Source organism: Rhodamnia argentea, chromosome 8, assembly GCF_020921035.1.
Source record: "Rhodamnia argentea isolate NSW1041297 chromosome 8, ASM2092103v1, whole genome shotgun sequence".
In the NCBI taxonomy this organism is placed as follows: domain Eukaryota; kingdom Viridiplantae; phylum Streptophyta; class Magnoliopsida; order Myrtales; family Myrtaceae; genus Rhodamnia; species Rhodamnia argentea.
The window spans coordinates 897613-916973 of NC_063157.1; the positions used below are offsets into that span (position 1 = coordinate 897613).

The following is a 19361-nucleotide window of genomic DNA, read 5'->3' on the forward strand; positions in this document are numbered from 1 at the left end:
GCAAATCAGCTAAGATATTCGACTTGACGGGCCGTCATCTGGGTAAGGCCCATCTGGAAATCCTAGGCCCATGGGCTTTCTGTCCGGACCATCATATGACTTTAGAAAAATTATTTATCACCCCATAACTGTGAAAATAGAAAGGTTGATGTGGCTTGTCCAAAATTTTCTGTGCTCTTGTCCTTTTTTCTCCTTGAGTTGGTAGGTGAATTATTTCATATTATTTTCCTTTTTTTTTTTTATATATTAGAAGTGGTCAGTGATGATTTTTCAAGATTATGTTTCTTTTGTATAAGCCAGTTTTTCAGACTTTCTAAATCTTTTCTAATAAGATATTTAGTCATCTTTTAGTAATTTGACTCACTTATATGTATGATATGTTATTGGTATTTAACTATCGAATCTTCAACTACGGTAAAGAATTAATAGGGAAAATTTATTTTCAAGTGCAAGATGATTTAAATTAACATCCGACCTAAGCAATATATATATTTTTCGATATAACGGGTTAGGTAGTGCCCAAGCCAGCTTTCGAGAACCTAAGTAATCTATTTTTACTTATAGAATGCTCTTAAGAACACATGAAGATGAACATACTCTCTCGCTATCTAGGTCAATACCTTAATAATAAGTAATTTCATTTTTATTTGCTTTCTTCTAACCCTAGTTTTTGATTGCTTTAGAATGATATCAAATTAAATATTTTTCCTTCAAGTATTTTACATATATTATAAAAATTTATTGAAAATTTAATCGTGGGGCCAATGATTTAACTCAAGGCGTAAGGCATAAAGGCTATTTCCTCCTTCTTCTTGATAGCATCGGTCTCGCCCTCGCTCTAAAGGGAATGATTGATGGCAGCGGTGGCAACTGTTGCTTCGGATATGGAATCAGGCTCCAAATTTTATAAGGACCGGACATGACTATGAGTGTTCTACATCGATAACCACTCTAGCTTTGGATGTTAGAGCCTATTATGGCCTCCGCGACAAAACGCCTTAATTTTAATCATATCCCCTTAATCGCATGGTTTCAATATTAGTACGCTTGTATGGTGATAGGACAAAGGCAACGGAAGGGACATGACATCTCATGATCACTGCTTCTGATGGAAAATCATAAGAGGTGTGAACCACAAAACGCATGGAGATGATTAGACGTGGCAAAGATGCACAGGGTAAGAAACCATTATCATCAGCACATGACCACATCCGAGACAGATAGGCCCAAAAGTGTCCTGATGAAAGGCATTTGATTTTCTACTTTGCTTGAGGGCATGCCATGGCCCAGGTGCCAATGCTTGACTAATCGGTAGACTTGTCAAAGTAGATCATACGTCCATCTCTTAAGCAACATGTGATAGGCCAAGTGTTAGCATTAGTAAATTAGTCATAAATGGATCTTGATAGTAAAGCCCGACATAATATGGGTATTAGATGGATTTACAACTTGTTTAGATTTAACCCACCTCTATGACTCTATTTTCATTCTTTCTCGTCCTCATTCGATTTCGTGCTCGCTTACTTCGCAATTTCACCTCAATTGAGTTTTAGATTAAGTTAAACATGAAAGTATTTTAACAACATACTTTGAATCGGATATATGTCACTCATTTTGCATTGCATGGAAAAATGGATCAGAACTTGTTAAATTAGTCTATTTGGATCGATCCAAATCCGCTCTAACTCGCTAGTTTGACGAATCTACCGACTGGAAGGCCGAGATGTGAATGATTAATCTGATTAGTGAATTCCAATCTTTTCAACACCATTTTCTCGACCATTCTCAAATTAATTTGGAGTCTCCCCTGGCTCAAATTCAAATGGATAAGAAACGAGGGGATGAAGATGGGACAAACAGAGATTGATGGCTCATGATTGATTATCACATGAGATAAGGATTTAGGATTTGGATAGACTCAACGGGAAGCAAAACTCACGGTCCTTGGTGTATGATTGGTCCGTCTCTTATCAAGACTTGCACTAATCCATTCCCGTTGGACTAAAATCATTATGTTACTTATGATAAGGGAAAGGAATTGGATAAGTACGTGGAGGATTTCTTTAGTTAATCTTCAAGAAATGCCTTCAATCTAAGCAGGTAAGAAGATTTAATTGTACTAAACTATTGAAGGGATCCGGTCGTTACACTTGTCCATTGAAAGTCCAAACTCACGGGCCATAATTATGGTCCAACATATCCATACGATCAAAATTGGCACGTAACGATCATAATTTAAGGTTGGAAAAATTTTAAATAAGAACATGAAGGGACTTTATTTCAAATAAAAGGTTTGGAGTACTCTCATTTTCTCAAATAAGATCCGAAGTGGCCATATCATTCTCAAAGAAGAGCCGACGTCACTAGTTGTTTAATGACATTTTCGTCCTTTACTTTCTTTAATTTGTTTTCCTTTTCTTTTTCCATTTATTTTTTTCTTTGTTGCGGTCGGCGAGGATCCCGACCCTCGCCTAGGCCATTGTCGATTGAGGGCGAGGCGACCCTTAAGCGAGGGTGACCTTTGCCCAATCCTCTCTGGTGGGTGGCCATCGGTGAAAAGAGAGGCAAAAAGTGAAAAAAAAAAAAAGGGAAAAAGAAAGAAAAATATTAAAGAAATTAGAAAACATAAGGGGCGAAAATGCCCTTGACGAGTCAAAAGATTTGGTCAGCCGGAGAGGTCAGATCCTTTTTTGAGATTTGAGATTGACATGGTCACTTTTGATCTTTATTTAAAATAAACTCCACTTTAGGCCTGTATTTGAATTTTTCTCTTTAAAGTTTAGAGCCCTTGCAATATTAGCCAAGGGCGACCCTTGTCCAGCCCTCTCCGGTGGCCGGTTATCACTTGAGACCGGCCACAGAAAAGGGAGAGGAAAAAAAGTAAAAAAAAATTAAAAAAAATATAAAGGACAGCAATCCCTTTGATCGGCCGGAAGATATAACCAGTCGAAGGGTCAGACCCTCTTTTTGAGATACTAAGAAGGTCACTTCAAATGTTTATTTGAAATGTTATATTTTAGAAGAAAAAGGAATGAACAGTTTCTTTTCTTGGAATGTGAAAAAATGAACGACAAGATCGCTCGGATAGTGTTGGCGTTTACTTGCTTCTGTGAGCCTGTGACGATAGGATGTGAAGGTGTTGCTGTTGCAGAAAAGAAGAGGGAGACATCATCATACTCGCAAAAGATTCCCTTCCACTGGCCATGGCATGTTTTGGGTCCCTCTTCCGGAGATGATTGGTCCCCGTAAAATCCCTCGGAACTTGGGAGCTTTTAACGTCTCCCTTCTTCTTCACAAGTTTGTCTGTTGCTTGAATTGTAGAGAGTCTCTGGGTTTTAGGGCCTGGGTTTTGTTTTTGCTCTTGGACAAGAATGTACTGTGATTCTTGGGAGCTTCTGGTGAAGTAAACATTCTAACTTGGAAGGTGAGTTTCTCGTTGCTGGGGTTGTCTGTTTAGAATCGTATTGCAATCTTTGGCTTTCAAGATTGAATTTTGCAGTCATTTGCAAATTTTAGGAATTGGGTTTGGTTGTGGATGGAAAGTGAGAGCACAAATGGGATGTTTCTTGGTCTGTCTTAGAATCCTGAGTGTCTCGGCTTTCTTGATGGGCTTTTAATAGCATTTACTCTCCTGTTGCTAGAGACTGGTTTTGTAATTTTAGGGTCCCAGGTTGTTTGAGATCAGAATTCGAAATTTGTCGCTTCGGTGGTTTTCTGTGGGATAGGAGAATGTTTGACAGAGGCCTCACTGCGTCTTTCCCCACATTGAATTACCCGGCTCGGCCATTCGGGTTTGTTAGTACGCACGGAGCACTGTATAGGAGAAGATCAAATCCAGATTTAGCTGTACCACCATCTTCCGTTCTTTTACCAACTGAAGAGAGTGATAATTTGCCAGAACTACGGAAGAACCAAAATTCAAACTTAGCTTCAGCGAGTTGTGGTTCTTCGGCTTCAGTGCTCAGTCAAGCAGATTCGGTGGGCATAATTGGAGGAGTATCTGTTGAATCAACCCTGGACTTTGTGAGAAAGCTAGTGAATTGGAGTTCAAAAGTCGGAGAAAATTGCCTTCCTTTTGTGCTTTGTTCTGACCCGGTTTTGCATCAGGAACTGTTATCACACGAAAGAAGTTCATTTCCTTCAATAAGCCGCAAAAGTGAAGTTTCCGAGATGGACCATAAACTGATTGTGGACAACCTGCGCCAGAAGCGGGTCTTTCTTGAGAAATCTGGAGCTCGATGCATTGTAATGCCTTGTCATATTTCGCATTCTTGGCATGATGACATAAGTCATGGATGTTCTGTCTCCTTCCTTAACATGGCTGAGTGTGTTGCTAAAGAGCTTAGCGAAGTGAAAATGAAGCCACTTGAAGCTGGAAGCCCGCTTCGGATTGGTGTGCTGGCAACAAGTGCAATTCTAGAGGCAGGATTTTATCAGGAAAAACTGGAGAATGAGGTACTTCTAGTCCGTCTCTCCTCTGCATCTTCACATGATTGACATTTCTGTATCATAATTGGTCAACGACTTCCCTTAAAGTTGTATAACTGGAAAACAATGAGCTGGTATGAATGTCTAGCAATTCATTATGAAATTGGAGGGACTCAGACGTGAAAGATTTTGGTTCGCCCTTTACTTTTTACTAAATCAGTATCCACTGAGCTCCTGAAGCTTGTGGCTTTCCAGAAAGGAAAGCGCACCTCTTGACTATGTTGAAGACCTGCTGCTGCAATACTTTGCCTATTGCATCATTCTCTCACCTTTTGCTGGATATATTCATTTAGATCGATTTCTTCTGTTGACTTCCCAATTTGTATAATAATAAGCTGCTTAATGTCTGCCTAGGAGGGAGAAGGACGGTGGTCCATAATTCTAGTGGTCCTCTGTAAAACTGGGTTTTCATAGTAACAGAGACTGCAGTGTATGCAACGTGATATAGAGGAGAGCACAGATGACTGATATGGCTCAGGTGTATAATATGATCTCTTTGTATGTCGTTAGGTAGAATAGTGAAAAACGGTGTGACATCTGAGAACTTGAAGGGACTTTCGTTTGATCATGCTTTTCAAAAGCATGGTTATGCAAAATGTTTATCAAGTAAAATATAATGCTACTGGTCTGATCATAATTTCTAGTCCAGTGCAGGCCATTCTTCTTGTTTTGTATAGCATAATGTGTCATAACTTGTCCGGTAGTATGTTTTGTAAATCTCCTGTTAAAGATAATTAAATATTTGTTTCACGCACACTATTAGTTTACACCTTTCAAATTTTTTGTACAGCATATCGTGTTGATAATATAGATTGGAGGAAGGACCCAAAATTGAAAGTTCTATAGACAGGTATGATTTAGGTCATTGATGAAGAAACACAAAATACACGAACTGTGTTTTAGTAAATGGTGATATTGGAGAAGTACATCCTCTTGTCGAAATTCCTCTACCACGGCTATTCAGCCTCTACTTTGAGATTGAGTCAATCACCACTAGGTTCCACTGAGTAAATACCACGATTTGCTTGCTGTGTTAATCGCCACTTCTGTTTCCTCTTCACACTGCCTTATTCACCTTCTGGACATTTTATGTATGGAAGATGGCAAAGATTAAATCCTCGAAAAGCAATTCTGTCTGATTTTTCTGAGATACCCAGTTTCATGAAATTTCTGTTCCCTTGACTTTAAATGTGAATCAAGTCAAACAGTCAGCACAAAAGTCAACCATTTTTTTTTTTTTTGTAGAAATCTATGCTTTTTGATGGATTTTGACAGTGCTGGTCCACTTTTTTTTCTTGTACACAGAAGCTTTGCTATGTCCGCCATTTTGGGCTCTGTCTAGTTACATATACAGGGCGAATTTGATGATAGAACTAGCAGGAAACCTTATCTTCCACTCATCTGCTTGTGCCTTAAGTTGCTTGTTGAGGGAGTGGGAGGTCTAGACGAGGTCCCTAAGTTTTGGTCATTTCTGTTTAACTCCCTTGTGTTCTTAGGAAGTTGTGCAGTCTACCAGGGTGATGGGGTGGGTATTACAAGTATTGGCTGCCCTAGTTGAAGAGACATTTGGGTTCCTAGGGAACTTTTTGAGAGGTTTCACATGGACTTGTGGAGTAGCATTCGTTTCTGATTTTCTAGCACATCTTTGGCAGCAACCTCTATCGATTTCGCAGGGTTTTAAATCCTTGTCTTGAGCACGACAGATTACTGGACATCTTTCATATCATTTCCTTGTGATGTAAATCCGAGAGACTGAATTCTATCTGCGCTATCGACTGAGTGGCCATTTTCATGCAGGGATTTGAGGTAGTGTTGCCAGATAAAGCAACAATGGAGCACACTATAGTTCCCGCAATTGAAGCATCGAACAGAGAGGACATGGAAGGGGCGAGAAATCTTTTGAGGATCGCCCTTCAGGTTCTCCTAGTAAGGGCGGTGAACACTGTGGTCCTCGCGTCCGATGACCTGCGAGGCATTTTGCCTCAAGATGATCCTCTTCTTAAGAAATGCATAGACCCCATCGACGCATTGGCCAAGTCAACTATCAAGTGGGCAAAAGCCGTTGAAAGACGTTCTTAAGAATACATAGAAAATTGAATACTTGTAAGTGGTCGATGCTTGTCTTTCATTGAAGAGCTGTATAGTTTATTTATTTGATCGATTGATACTGTGTACAGGGAACTTTGACGATAAGAACTAGTTACTGCATTACTCTCTGGTGATTGTGTCAATTAAAGAGTGTCAACACTGTATTTCATTTATAAACAGATTGCCTTTTAGTAAGCTTTTGGTAGTTCCCTCTGTTATAGGCCTATGTCTCGGGCGATTCCGACAATCTCTAAATCTCTCTTCTTAAGCATACGAGGTTGGTTTTCAATCCCACGATCCTTGATCGCATCAATATTGAAACGTGGATACAATTTGAGGCAGAGTACAGGCAACTTGAGGTCACTTCTTGGAGTTTTTTGTTCCTATTTTCGTTCAGTGGACTAGCTACAAACTCACCTAGGACCAGTTCGCAAGATTGCCCGTCAAGAAAGCAAAGATTTTGAGTTTGGATTTTAATCACGCACGTGCAGAGTTTTCATAGTATACTCGGTCTTCAGTAGAGTTGCCCAATATCTTGATTTCACTTAGTTCGTGTAAATGGCCGTCTTTATTACTAAATCATGGAATAGACAAGGCACAGTGATGAAAAGGGGGCGCTTTCTGTTACTTTTTAGGCATGATGCCCGGGTGAAATTTCTCATGATTAGCCTGGGGAACGCCTTACATGAAGAATTGTAATGGCCCAAGCACAAAAGGCGCAAGGCTAAGTAATCCTATCAGCACCACAAAAGCCAGGTATAACTGGCCATTTGATTCTGAATAAGCCCAATCCTGATCCATTGTTGATATAAAGGTTCGTGCATGTAACCTTCGCCTTTGAATTTTCTGCAGCAAGGTGTTATAACTGTCGAGACATCAGGCTACGTCCAACATTTCTGATCTACTTGTTTCATTTGAAATAGACGAGGGGAAAAAATTATCTCGCTGTAGCTTTTGCGAACATTGTACCATACAAAAAGGATGAATTTGAGAGTTCAAACAGCTAAATAAGCCGGTATAAACACACTCTATCCAGGGCTGAAGCTACTGAAGATGCAACTCAAGGTGAAAAGAAAACCGTCTACTGCAGCATCTTGATTCCAGGAAAAGAAGGAAGAATGGAGATGAGGGCATCACCATATCCAACCGGATCTGTCAATCAAACAGAGCAAGCAAATATGGGTAAATCAGGCATATAATAGCAACTTAAACCGTCTACCACACTAGAGAAGGGTACATATGGTACGTACCACCATCCTCTCGCAGGATCTTGACAACCTCTCCCGATACATCAGACTGGAAAGGATCAATACAAATAGATAGATCGGAAACCAGACTATGTTGATGCCAAGATGAGTCTTTTGGGTGACCAGAATTAGGGCAATAAAAGACCATTCAAACACTCAGAAAACAAGACTGACCTCAAGTGGGAGTTCTCCACCAAGCTGTTCGATGTAGCAAACTACTTGACCCTCCTTCACTATTTGCTTCTGTCGACCATGAGAATTATCAGAAGCCATGAAAGATGTACACAGAAAAGGCATTGCAGTATTTTTGTAAGCATCTTATAAGTCCATAGCATCGTATTGACATAGTTTTGCCAATTATGCTAATTCTGAGTGTGTCTAGTTTAATGAGAAACAGAAAAACCAGAGCATTCTAAATTGGACATCCTATGGGCTCACTCAATCCAAAGTTCAGACCAAAATTCAATGCTTCAGGTCATCTATTATTTACAGAAGTTATATCTAATAGCAAATTATGTTAAAACGTTCTGGGAGCTATTGACTGAACTGCCAACCCAAAAGAAAAGTAGTATTCACCTAATATGATCTGTACAAGAAACTATCAAAATTTTCGTGTTAAAAACTCTCAATACCCTCTGCCTAATAGAGCTAGGCATATAAATTTCAATGACTTTGATAGCAGAGAAGTGAACAATTCATTCCATGAAATCATTTTCTTGTATGAGCACGCAAAAGCCTACCTCTTTGCATGCAGGTGGGGCACGCTTCCCCTTGATGGTTCGAGATCTCCGAAAAAATCCCACCTGTGTCATTTGAATTTTAGTGCAGAAAAACAGCACAAAACAGTTTTTTTTCTCTCTCTCTTTTTTTTTTTTTTGGAAGAGGAAAGGAGGGAGAGGGGGGGGGGGGAGCTTTAAGAGAGTGACAGAGGGAGATTTGATATTCTCACCCTTGGAGACTGGAGTATCACGAGGCCTACATCAGCTGCTTTATCGAGCAAACTTGGCCCTCCATCTGAAGAAGTTAGTGCTTTGGAGATGGCTAAAGATGGTTTTGAAAGTGAACCATTTTTATCAGTCGCCTCAAAATTTGTATAGACAGGTGCTGGGGCTGGGGAAAGTGGAGGAAGAGATTTATGTCCTCCAGTTACATCCCTTGCCACGTATAGCCGAAATCCATTAAGCTGACAATTTTGAAGAAACTGAAAATCAAAAGAGAGAATTGCAAGGTATATGTACCATCCGGGGAAAATAAACAGGAAATGAATTTATAAAATCCAATTTGTGGAGTTACTATGTGAAGCACAGAAAATTGCTGCTAATTGCTAACCTTCAATTCAAATTCTGTGATTGATGTCTCGCATATATCTGTGAGCAGGGATTCAACCTACAAGTGAAGAATGTGGAGACTATTGTAAACTCCAAAATGGAAAGGACACAGTAGTGAAAGCATCCCTATTCTAGGAAAGAGAAGTTCAGACGGACGAGTTGCAAAACTTTCACCCATACCCAGCTCATAAAACCATGTGATAACCTAATATTTACATTGCATTCGCAGGTAAAAGAGTAATTTGACAAACATTAATTTTGTTTTAATGGGAGTCAATTTATTTATTAATTAGGGTCAGCCTTTTTCGAAAATGTGATCCGATGGATGGGATTTGGAATGTTGCCGACAATAGAAGAAGTTTGGTTTCATGAAGCTGCCCCTAGCATGAGGGGCAGTGTAGAAGTCAACAAGTAGTTGATCAGGCCCAATACTACGTGAGTCAAGCCTCCAAAAGAAGTAAAAGAGTGCAATTTGGCACACTCAACTGAGTGTCCCATTCCGAACAAAAAAAAAAAAAAAAAAATGAGTATCCCGTCTCAAGTTCCTTCCCCTTCTATATGGGACGTTATGAACCTACCACACCACTCATGTTCAGTGCCTAACAAGCGTGTCCCATACACAAGCAGGCAAAGTGGAATATAAAAGGAGGGCACTTTGGTCAAGCTCTTTTCACTCCACGTGGAGAGTGCCACAGCCCAAAAATAAAACATTCAAGCTAGCTGTTGCAAACAGATTAACATTGAATGAAGGGTACTCTTTCAGGAAAAATATTCGGTAAATACATTGACCGAGAAGCATAAGTGACCAAGATGAATGCTTTCACAGAATTTGGCATAATGCTCAAACAACACCACATGTGTACGAATAAAGGCGTACAGAAATGGCATATTCACTTCCCACTTGATTCTAAATTGACTGTAGCACAATCTCATCATCATAACACTGATTTCGATGCATAAACTAGAACACTGTATCTAAAAACAAAAAAGCTATGGTGATCAACTCTGCACTATGCAGTACATGATTTGTACATGTATGACAAAAAGCAAATGACAGGAGAAAACAACACAAACCAATTGGCTAACTTAAACATTGGTAAATTTATACTATGTTGACAAACAATTGCACATGCTAACCTCAGATGAATTTGGTGTGAGCTGGCTTGTTAAACTGGATGGTTTTGAATCTTCAGAAGCATCTGACAGACTCGTAGCAGCTGTTGCAGGGTTAAAGAGAACCATTCAGAATAAGCAAAGGTGAAAAGTTCAAATGAAAAATGGAAGTCTCAATGCTTGCAGCAGAAGAGAAGTGTAAGAATCGACAATGCCACTTACACGGACTTCCACAAGATGGATGACAGCAAACAGGGTATATTTTATCCAACCGCTGACGTACGGTCAAACCTGCATACTTCGGTGTTTTCAACGCTATCCAAGTTCTACCGTACGAGAGACGTGATTCACCAATTTTCAGTCTACCAGAGTTCAAGTGAGCTATTTTAACATTTAAAGCTCCTAAGCTACCTGAAATAGAAAATAAGGGAATTAGCACAGATCCATAGCTAAACCAGAGATAAAATACACAGTAACAGGCCATCTCACAATTGTTTTGATGTGTTGACAGGGAAATAAAGCTACAAACTGACAACTTTGATTTCATACATCTACATGTTCGAGAGAGAGAGAGAGAGAGACTCTAAAGCATTCCAACATGAGGTCCACTCACTTGCTTTGATAAACTACACTTCTACATGCCGGCTACATATCTCTTATGATATCTTAAGGCATAAGAACAGTAACCAAGTTGTGGTCTCTTAAATGTAACAAGAAGCAAAGACATAGCCATATCCCATGAAAAATCCCAAGTTAAATCTAAAGCACGCCTTAAAAAGTAGCTTTCATAAGGGAAAAATTAAAAAGTTCATAGAACAATCCTCTTATGCAGCCCACAATATGTGTTTCATGACCTATCATCTCCCACTATGGAACCCTAAAACTAATTATCCCGTATGAAACATGAATAAATTGGAATGGCCGTACTGCATGGATTTGACATAGATTGGCTGGTGTCAATGCACAGATTCCACATGAAAAAGTGCAAGAAAATGCAGTGTTCTCATCTACCCAGTCTAGAACTAATAATAAAATAAGACAAATTGACTTTTTTCCCTTCAAAAATTAAGTAGCTGCCTTTCTTTCGAGCCATCTTTCATGCAAAAGCGGTGCGGTTGATGTGCACTCAGAGAATGTGCGAAAGTAAACAAAGCCCAACATAGAGAAAATACAGCAGAATCTCATATCTTCGCCTTTTCGCTTTCTTGGTATCTTGTAAGATCAAATACTCCTAGAGAGCACAATGGAAACAAAGCAAACGAGTAGGAAACTAGGATTAGTTAATCAAAGATGCTTCATGATATTAAGACATAGAAGCCTTTAATTACAGAGACCCTGATTCACTAGACACTGTAATTCCTACTTCGGAACGCGAAAGAACAGAACGCACGCAGAAAAAGTCGAGGAAAGTCATGGGCGAGAGCCCAAAAGCGAGAGAGAGAGAGAGAGAGAGAGAGAGAGACTCACAAGAAGCCATTGACAGTAGCATTTGAACTTGAGGCGACTGAGAGCGGCGGTGGAGCTGAACGAGAGGAACGAATCACCAGCGACGGGCGTGCAAAGCATAAATCTGGAAAAAAAAGAAAAGAGCAAGAGGAGGAAGGCGCGGGTGAGTACGGACTGAGCAAAAGGTGGCGGAGAGCGCGAATCTGAAGCTTACGCAGTAGGAAGTTGCAACCTTTTTCCTATTTCCCCCTTTGCTATGGAGTTCGAGACCCAGAGAGAGAGAGAGAGAGAGAGAGAGAGAGACACTCGTTGAGCGTTCTTGAGGACCGACCTTCCAGATTGCACAGAGAGAGTGGCACTAAAACATCACTTCCTTGCCAAGTGCGCCGCTCCAATTGGATTGGTCGGGCCCGGCATCTTCTCTTGTCTTGTATCGTACCTGTCTGATACATTTTCCCACATGAAAATAAAATTAAAATCTATAAACATTACTTACTTGCCCTGAAGATTTTGTTTTGGATTAATAGCACGAAAGACATCCCTACATGACAAATTTACCCTTGATTATATTATGTTAAATTAGATTAATATCATGAAAGTCTTCAAACCGATAAACATGCGACAAGATAAACATGCGACAAGGGATGGGTAAAAAATCCAAAATGTTATCCCGTCAACTGTTACGTGTCATCCGACTCAATAATTTGACAGTAATATTTTTGGATAGAAACTAACGAATGACAAATTTATCACAAGTGTATCAATTTAGATTTTTAGGTGATTAAAAACTTAGTTCGGGATAAATTTATCGTGTGAGTATTAATTTAGAGTTTTTCATGATATTAACAAAATTATTTTTTCGCAGGTGGTATTATTATTCTTTTTTTGGGGTCTTATTAGGAGTTATATACACGCGCATAAATGGAAACATAGGCATAGACTATGCTAACACCTACTCAATTAACAAGCATGCGTTTTTCATTCCACCAATTTCATATGATGCGAAGTCCTAAATCCTATTCGGGATAATAAATTCATTTTTTTTTCAAATAAGTGTGTTGAAAATCCTAAAATTTATCACGAATGTGTAATTGAATTCTAAAACCTATTTAGGACAATCAATTCATTTTTTTCGGATAAATGTGTTGGAAATCCTAAACCTTCTAAAAAAACTTATCAAAAACCGCAATCAAATCCTAAAAGTTATCAAATTAATGAAATCAAAAAGTCCCATTGATTACACCTTTTAAAAAATTAAGACTCAATTACATTTTTATAACAAGTTTTAGGATTTGATTTCATTTTTTGAAAGTTTGGATTTTCTAATAAAAAACAAAAGTATTAAGACTCGATTGTATTTTCGTGATAAATTTTAAAGCGTAAATACATATTTTGTAAATTTTAAACCTTCACTGCATTTTCATGATAAATTTTAGGACTTTCAGTATATTTGTCATTTTTTTCATGTCAACGTGGTTGGATCAAATCAGACCATCACTATGAAAAAGAAAAGCGGCCAAGTTACAACTACTTTAAACAAATGTCATTTATCACACATTTTTCCACTCCGAGCAATGGCTCAACAGTCTACACTCGACACTAAGGTACAAGCAGAAATGGATTAAAGAAGACTGAAATGATAGCTATTCAGATGCTTAAAAACGTTCCCGTCTCATACGTTAACGCCCCATGTCAGATGCTTCTTGAGAAGTAACTACAACATAACAAATCAGCAAATCCAGAAACTTCAATCTTTTATCTTTCAGAAGCAAATGTCGGTCACTTCAAATTTGACCTGTAAAAATTTCGGTTTCGCGCTGTTTGTCGGTCCGGAGTCGGGAAAGTTCCTCCAATAAACGTCAACCACGAGATAGGACACATGCAGAGGAGGGTTCATGTCCACAGGGACGTGTATCCGCTCATTAGGCACTGCAGATTCCCAGAGGGGCTGGAGCTGAAATGAATCCAACAAAAAACAAGGAGATGCCAGTGCAAGAAGCCGCAGCGCCATGCTTCAGTGCAGCAATAGACGCTATGGCCTTGTTAAATGCACGTGGTCACAATTGTCCGAAGTCGCTGAAGCCAATCAACACATTGCAAGATGCCCACTGTGATACATGTCCATAGATCATCGAGTAACAACAGACACAGCACCTTTTCGAAGCTCGGCAGTTTCCTTCCAGGATTCCCAAGCAGCCCTGAGTTTGTCCAACTGCGTGTCTGGAATTGGAGTGTGCTCATCCAATCTCTCAACCCATTCTTTCCAAGGGGGTCTTGAAGGGTCCAGAAATCTAGCAACTTGAGGCAACATTACTGATCTGTAAAAATCGTCAACGGTGCTCAACACAGCTTCTGACTCCACTAATGCCGTCATTTCTGGCCTAGCAAAATCAATAGGTCCCTTTCTCATGACATAATTGTTCCCTCTAAGTATCAATACCTCAGATGGAGCAAGTGGTAGCACAACACGGGAAAATTTGGCCAGTGACAATGTGAGAATATCTCTAGGAAGTAAGTCGCGCTTTACAGCTACAGCAGTCCCCACCATTTTGCGGATCTGTTGAACGCAAGACCTCCTTATAATAGGAATACAGAAGCACTATATATGAAAGTATTCTTCAAATGAAACCATGCAGTAAAGAAAACAAATTGTTTACCCGATGCTAGAACCAATAAAATTTCCCCCACAATCAATTGTATGAACTAGATAGCTTATGGCGAAACCTCAGGAGTTAAATAAAATGAAAAGGCTTACCTGATGCAACATAAAAGACTCCCCCCAGATGGAGAGCTCAACATAACCTGACCCAAGCAGATGTTCCAATTTGCCACAAGAGCAACGAAGAATCTTTCTAAAATGGGAAGAACTAATTCGGTCATTCTGATCAGGTTCATGTAACCATCTTGCCCTAACAACATTATCTGAACTTAGGCTCCTTAGATCATCCCTATGACTTTGGCAAAAGTCTATTAAATTTTCATCAAGGCCAGTTCCCTGTGGAGCATGTTCATCTGTTCCCGTACAATTAATTGCAAATTCATTCTCCCTAAGCTCTTCATCACTTTCTTCTGGTTCAGATGCAGATCCTGCATCAACTGGCTTTTCTTCCATTGTTGAACGCTTGTCTCTCCGTGACTTCTTTAAGGGAAACTTTCTTCTGTACTTGGAACGTACAGTATAGTTATGAAAAGGATGATCCCCCTGCAAAGAGGACACATACCACATAAAAGGGACTTTTGGATGTCTGTTAAAATTCCTCTTGTAAAACAGATGCAGCCACAAAATAAAGAACAAAGAAGATAGGATAAGGGGGCAAAAAGTGGGAAACAAGAACAGAACCTCAAAGGTCCTCAATATATCATTAAAATCTGATATGTGATGATCAACTTCACTGGAGGAACAATTACTTCTCATCCCAATAATTTCAGCAGGAAGAAGATACGAATACTTCCGGATATTGCACTCCCGTCTTGGATCAAAGCTCCTGATGAGATTTTCCGGAAACAAAATTAGGATAGATAGGGAGAGGAAAAAGAGACAACATCACAAAATGGCCATTGAAAATGCTTTGATAATGAGCAGCTCCACAAAACGCAAAATCTTTGGAACAGGTGATAATATGTGAATGCTTATCAAGGATACTGAAGAATAATCATCACTACCAAGTGCATAACACTACAGAATTTTGAACAAACACCACTTCTTTCAATACCTTGAAATGTGGACATTTAGTGTTAATGAAAGGAGACATGAAGCTTCTGATGGAAACACATACTAAAAACATACCGAATATAGGTCCTGCAGGAAATAGTATTTAAAGTTTCATTTATTTATTAGAACTCTTTAACTCCCTTCCCCTATGTCCAAAGAGATTGTTCTCTATTATCCAATTCATTTTAGAGTCATCCAATTAACTTATTAACTTCACAAACAAGAAATAAGTATGATTACTATCGGCTCTAAAGGCTTTTCTCACTCAACAAACAAAAAGTAACAACACTGCATTATTTTACAACGCCCCACTCGGATTAACTTTAGTGCAGATATAAAGATGCTGCCCACCAAATGCTGTCTCATGATTTTGATTTCAGACAGCAGAATGCCTCAAATGCTTCACATTCCTAGAATTAATTTGGCATCATTGTTTTTACATAGCATTCTAATCACATTCAATGATATATGATAAGATCAATTCCAGTGACAAAAATTTCAGCAAACAAGTTTGAGACCCTCAGCAGCTTTCTGCCAACTATAATCCTGAATATTATTACTGCTGGCTCCACTTCAGAAAGGAACAACTGACTAAACGACTTGGACAATAACAAGTCTTTGCTAGCTTACTGGCACCAATGAAATTCTCATGTGAAATAAATTAAAAAAAAAAAGAATAAAAGGCAAGCCAAAACTATGAGGACTGCAACATTCACGACGTACTGTTTTTAGTACTGTCACTGGGTGTAGAGCTGAGATTAGTATTACACCTGACCATAGAAAAGTAATTCTTATACGAAAGTGATGAATAGATGATAAACTCCATTCTCCACCTTTTTGAAGGGAGAATGCTAAAAACTCTGATGTCTTCAGGAAGATATGCATTAATATGACTGGCGAGATGGATACCATAAGGGTCTCCCTTCCATGCATTCTCAGGAATTTCCATCTTGAGCGATATGGTAGTTGCCAGTGAATGAACCTAGAAAGTTTCCCACCACCATAAGGACAAAGACATTCAAATTCTTATCCTAAGTGATGACATGAAAAGACGCGAGATAGTTGTCAATGTCAAGAATTTCCTGAGAACGCACTCCTTTATCTGTCCGGCTACTTCTGGCCCAGGCAATTTTATGCAGATTCCCATAGTTACTCTCTAGAATTCCACCAGCCTTGTAGAGAGCAGTTTCCAATTCTTCTTCTACAGCTGCATTTAGAGCTTACATGTTTAGCCAGATCTCATGTGGGGTACATAAAAATGACCTTTACAGCAAGGATGTTTTGACATATATCAAGAAACAAGCAAAAAAGTAACTACTCAATAAAAACACAAATCGCCACCCAACAGAAACATGAATATCTACATTTATGAATTAAAGCAGCTATCTTCGAAGTAACATAGTCTATTTTGTGCACAACATGCTTTCATCATCAAAATCCCATTGAAATCAAACATATGGAAGTGTGACTGGAAAAATCCCCTTCCGCAGTGACCTCTGCTAGTAGAGTGCAACATCGGCCTGCATGTTCCATAAATCACAGACCTGCTAAAACCTTCGTCAACGTGAACTCTGAAGAAGCTAACTCCCAAGTACGGAAGCAACATGAGGGTGCAAAAAATCCAATAGAGGTCAAAAGGGTCTCCTCTCGAATGGACTAGTGGACAAAAAGTGTTTCCATTTTATTAGTAAAGGTGTAGGGGGCCAAAGTTCCACAATTGAGATCTGGCCACGAAGAATCTGTTCAACTGGTTGGGCCCTCTGGCATCTTACACAAAAGCATGGGAAAGGGTCTCAATAGAGCAGAATTAAAGAAGTTGGCCAAGACAGTAAAGGAGAGATATTATGAAGATCAAATGACTAAAGGTCCTCATCAAAGGCAACCAACCATGACAGCTTTTCACATTTTGTTGTAGTTATTCTCAAATGGAAAAGTAAACCATTTTGGAGACTCGCTCCTTGATTTCGTGATCATAGATGACGGTACATTGTCAGGTGCAACCTGCATAAACTAAACTAGGTGCCTACCCATTGGACAAGCCGCTTACTCTTAGTACAATGTGTGAAAACATCCGGTCAAAACCGAGGGCTTAGAAAAAAATCAGCCGAGGACAAATCAAGACAGGGAATATAAACAGAGCAGTTAGTCACAAAGCAGGGGTTTTTCCATTGCTCCACATGGCCATAAAGACATCGCGCTATAACCATCTTCCTTTGTTATACTGTAACCACCTTTATCTAAAAGTAGTTCTCCTAATTTCATTGTGACAAATGAATGAACCATACAACTGACATCAGTGCAAACATTCAGCTGCGAAACTAAACGAAGTAAAGAGAAAACAAAGAGACAGCAATACAAGCATGAACTTACTGGACAATGAATGCTCATCTCGTTGCATCTGAAGACCTGAGGCAAAAATAAAAAATAAAAAACTAGTTCATCAAAAAATGGATCAAAAGGCCTATCAGCAAATAGCATTATTGGAATTGCTCGAGTAATTCGTGCTCACCTCTGTAATTGGTGCCCACATAACCGACCCGCATTACCACCTTCTTCTTCAGAGAGGCTTGCCATCTCAGTGGCTCTGATATTCCCGGCGCGCCGCAAGTTTCGAGAGAGGACGGCGAAGGAGACACGGTCTGAGTGGAGCAGCAGGAGAAGAGCCTTCCGATGCGTCCATTTCTATCTGGGGTTGCGAAAGCTGAGGTTGTCGGAGTCGAAGGCTTCAGCAATAGCCATGGGAAGTGCAGCAATCGACACGAACACACCGACATGGGCGAAGATTGAAGAAAGGAATTCGAGAGAGAGAGAGAGAGAGAGACGGGCTGCGGACGGTACTGAACTGAGCGTCCGAGCTTCGAGATAGGAAGAAGCTCGTTTTTTGGCAGGCGTGCGCTAAGTGGCACCGACGCGTGCAGGGGACAAGCGACACGACGCCACACGTGGTGCTGATATTTTAAATTTTTAAAAAATAATTTTTTTATATATTAAGATACGTTAAATATATTTTTGTATATACATAATAATTTATTATGTATATATAAAAATATTAACGATAAATTTTTTTTATTAGGAATTCAAGATTAAAATTTTCTCAGACTACCTAAATATATTAAATTTGAAGTGACTGAATATATAATTTAAGTATATATTTTTATTTCAACATGAATAAATAGGCGAGAGTTGTTCACAATGGTTAAGTTTTTCGATAACAGTGTCCACATAATCATCTGCTTTGGCTAATTCTATCCACACCATACTTTGACGAAGTTTGACGGCCACGCCAATTGGATTTGGCCTAAGTTAGTATCGCCTGAACTTAATTAGAAAATTTATAAAAGTAAAAGTGATTTGATTACATAAATTATTAGAAAAAATGGGGACTTGATTAAAAAAAGCATGAAAGTAAAGGGAAAAAAGTTGTCTTCTTCCTTTTTTCATTTATTTAACATCTCGTGCCTAATATAGTCAATTCTACTTAAACTTATGAGCACAAGTATGTTCTCATTCTCATAAAGTTAACATATATATACATACATATATATACGGTATTTATGATTACGTCGATTTTCTGATATATCCTTCTCTTGAATTTTTCTTGGTAAAAAATCTATAGACTAATGTCAATCAAACATTGGTTGTGCATAGTCTAGTTCACTACACCTGTAATTATGAACCGAATAATTATACATTTGCTAATAGAGTGAGATTTTAAGAGTTTTCCCTTTAGATTTTTGCTTTTCTACTTAAAAGGGATAGATGCGCTAAAAGTCCTAAAATTTATCATGAAAATGTAATTGAATATTAAAATTTGCAAAAAGTGCAATGAAATTTTAAAACTTGTCAAATTAGTTCAATCGAGTTCTTCTATAATTCTATTAATTCCCCAATTTGGTTTAAGGAAAATATCGACATGGCTTTTTCTACTACTTTCCCTAT

At 38.9% G+C, this 19361-nt stretch overlaps 3 protein-coding genes and 1 long non-coding RNA gene across 7 annotated transcripts; 2 read left to right on the plus strand and 2 right to left on the minus strand.

Moving 5' to 3' along the window:
• Nucleotides 1-3100: 3100 nt before the first annotated feature.
• LOC115738074 (aspartate racemase) lies at nt 3101-6794 on the plus strand. The gene is made up of 2 exons (XM_030670574.2): nt 3101-4455; nt 6286-6794. The coding sequence occupies exons 1-2, from the start codon at nt 3730-3732 to the stop codon at nt 6565-6567; spliced, it is 1008 nt and encodes a 335-aa protein (XP_030526434.1). The 5' UTR covers nt 3101-3729; the 3' UTR covers nt 6568-6794.
• A 308-nt stretch (nt 6795-7102) lies between these two features.
• On the plus strand, nt 7103-7549 carry LOC115738077. Its single transcript, XR_004015086.2, has 2 exons — nt 7103-7332; nt 7429-7549. It is a non-coding gene; the product is annotated as an uncharacterized LOC115738077 (long non-coding RNA).
• On the minus strand, nt 7459-11987 carry LOC115738076 (biotin carboxyl carrier protein of acetyl-CoA carboxylase-like). 2 transcript variants are annotated; one of them, XM_030670575.2, is made up of 10 exons: nt 11925-11987; nt 11732-11834; nt 10487-10675; nt 10289-10368; nt 9153-9209; nt 8773-9006; nt 8564-8626; nt 7998-8066; nt 7827-7872; nt 7459-7728 (listed from the first exon to the last, which is right to left on the minus strand). In XM_030670575.2, exons 2-10 carry the CDS (start codon nt 11751-11753, stop codon nt 7658-7660), a joined length of 831 nt encoding a protein of 276 aa, XP_030526435.1. In that variant the 5' UTR covers nt 11754-11834; nt 11925-11987; the 3' UTR covers nt 7459-7657. The 2 variants fall into 2 exon arrangements, with proteins under 2 accessions (XP_030526435.1, XP_048140555.1); XM_048284598.1 differs by having other exon boundaries at nt 11943-11961.
• A 1253-nt stretch (nt 11988-13240) lies between these two features.
• Nucleotides 13241-18300, minus strand: LOC115738073 (putative tRNA pseudouridine synthase). 3 transcript variants are annotated; one of them, XM_030670573.2, is made up of 7 exons: nt 17932-18300; nt 17793-17828; nt 16517-16629; nt 16256-16404; nt 15051-15195; nt 14466-14912; nt 13241-14267 (listed from the first exon to the last, which is right to left on the minus strand). In XM_030670573.2, the coding sequence occupies exons 1-7, from the start codon at nt 18194-18196 to the stop codon at nt 13839-13841; spliced, it is 1584 nt and encodes a 527-aa protein (XP_030526433.1). In that variant the 5' UTR covers nt 18197-18300; the 3' UTR covers nt 13241-13838. The 3 variants fall into 3 exon arrangements, with proteins under 3 accessions (XP_030526433.1, XP_048139263.1, XP_030526431.1); XM_048283306.1 differs by having other exon boundaries at nt 13241-14001; nt 14151-14267; nt 14466-15195; XM_030670571.2 differs by having other exon boundaries at nt 14466-15195.
• Nucleotides 18301-19361: the final 1061 nt, after the last annotated feature.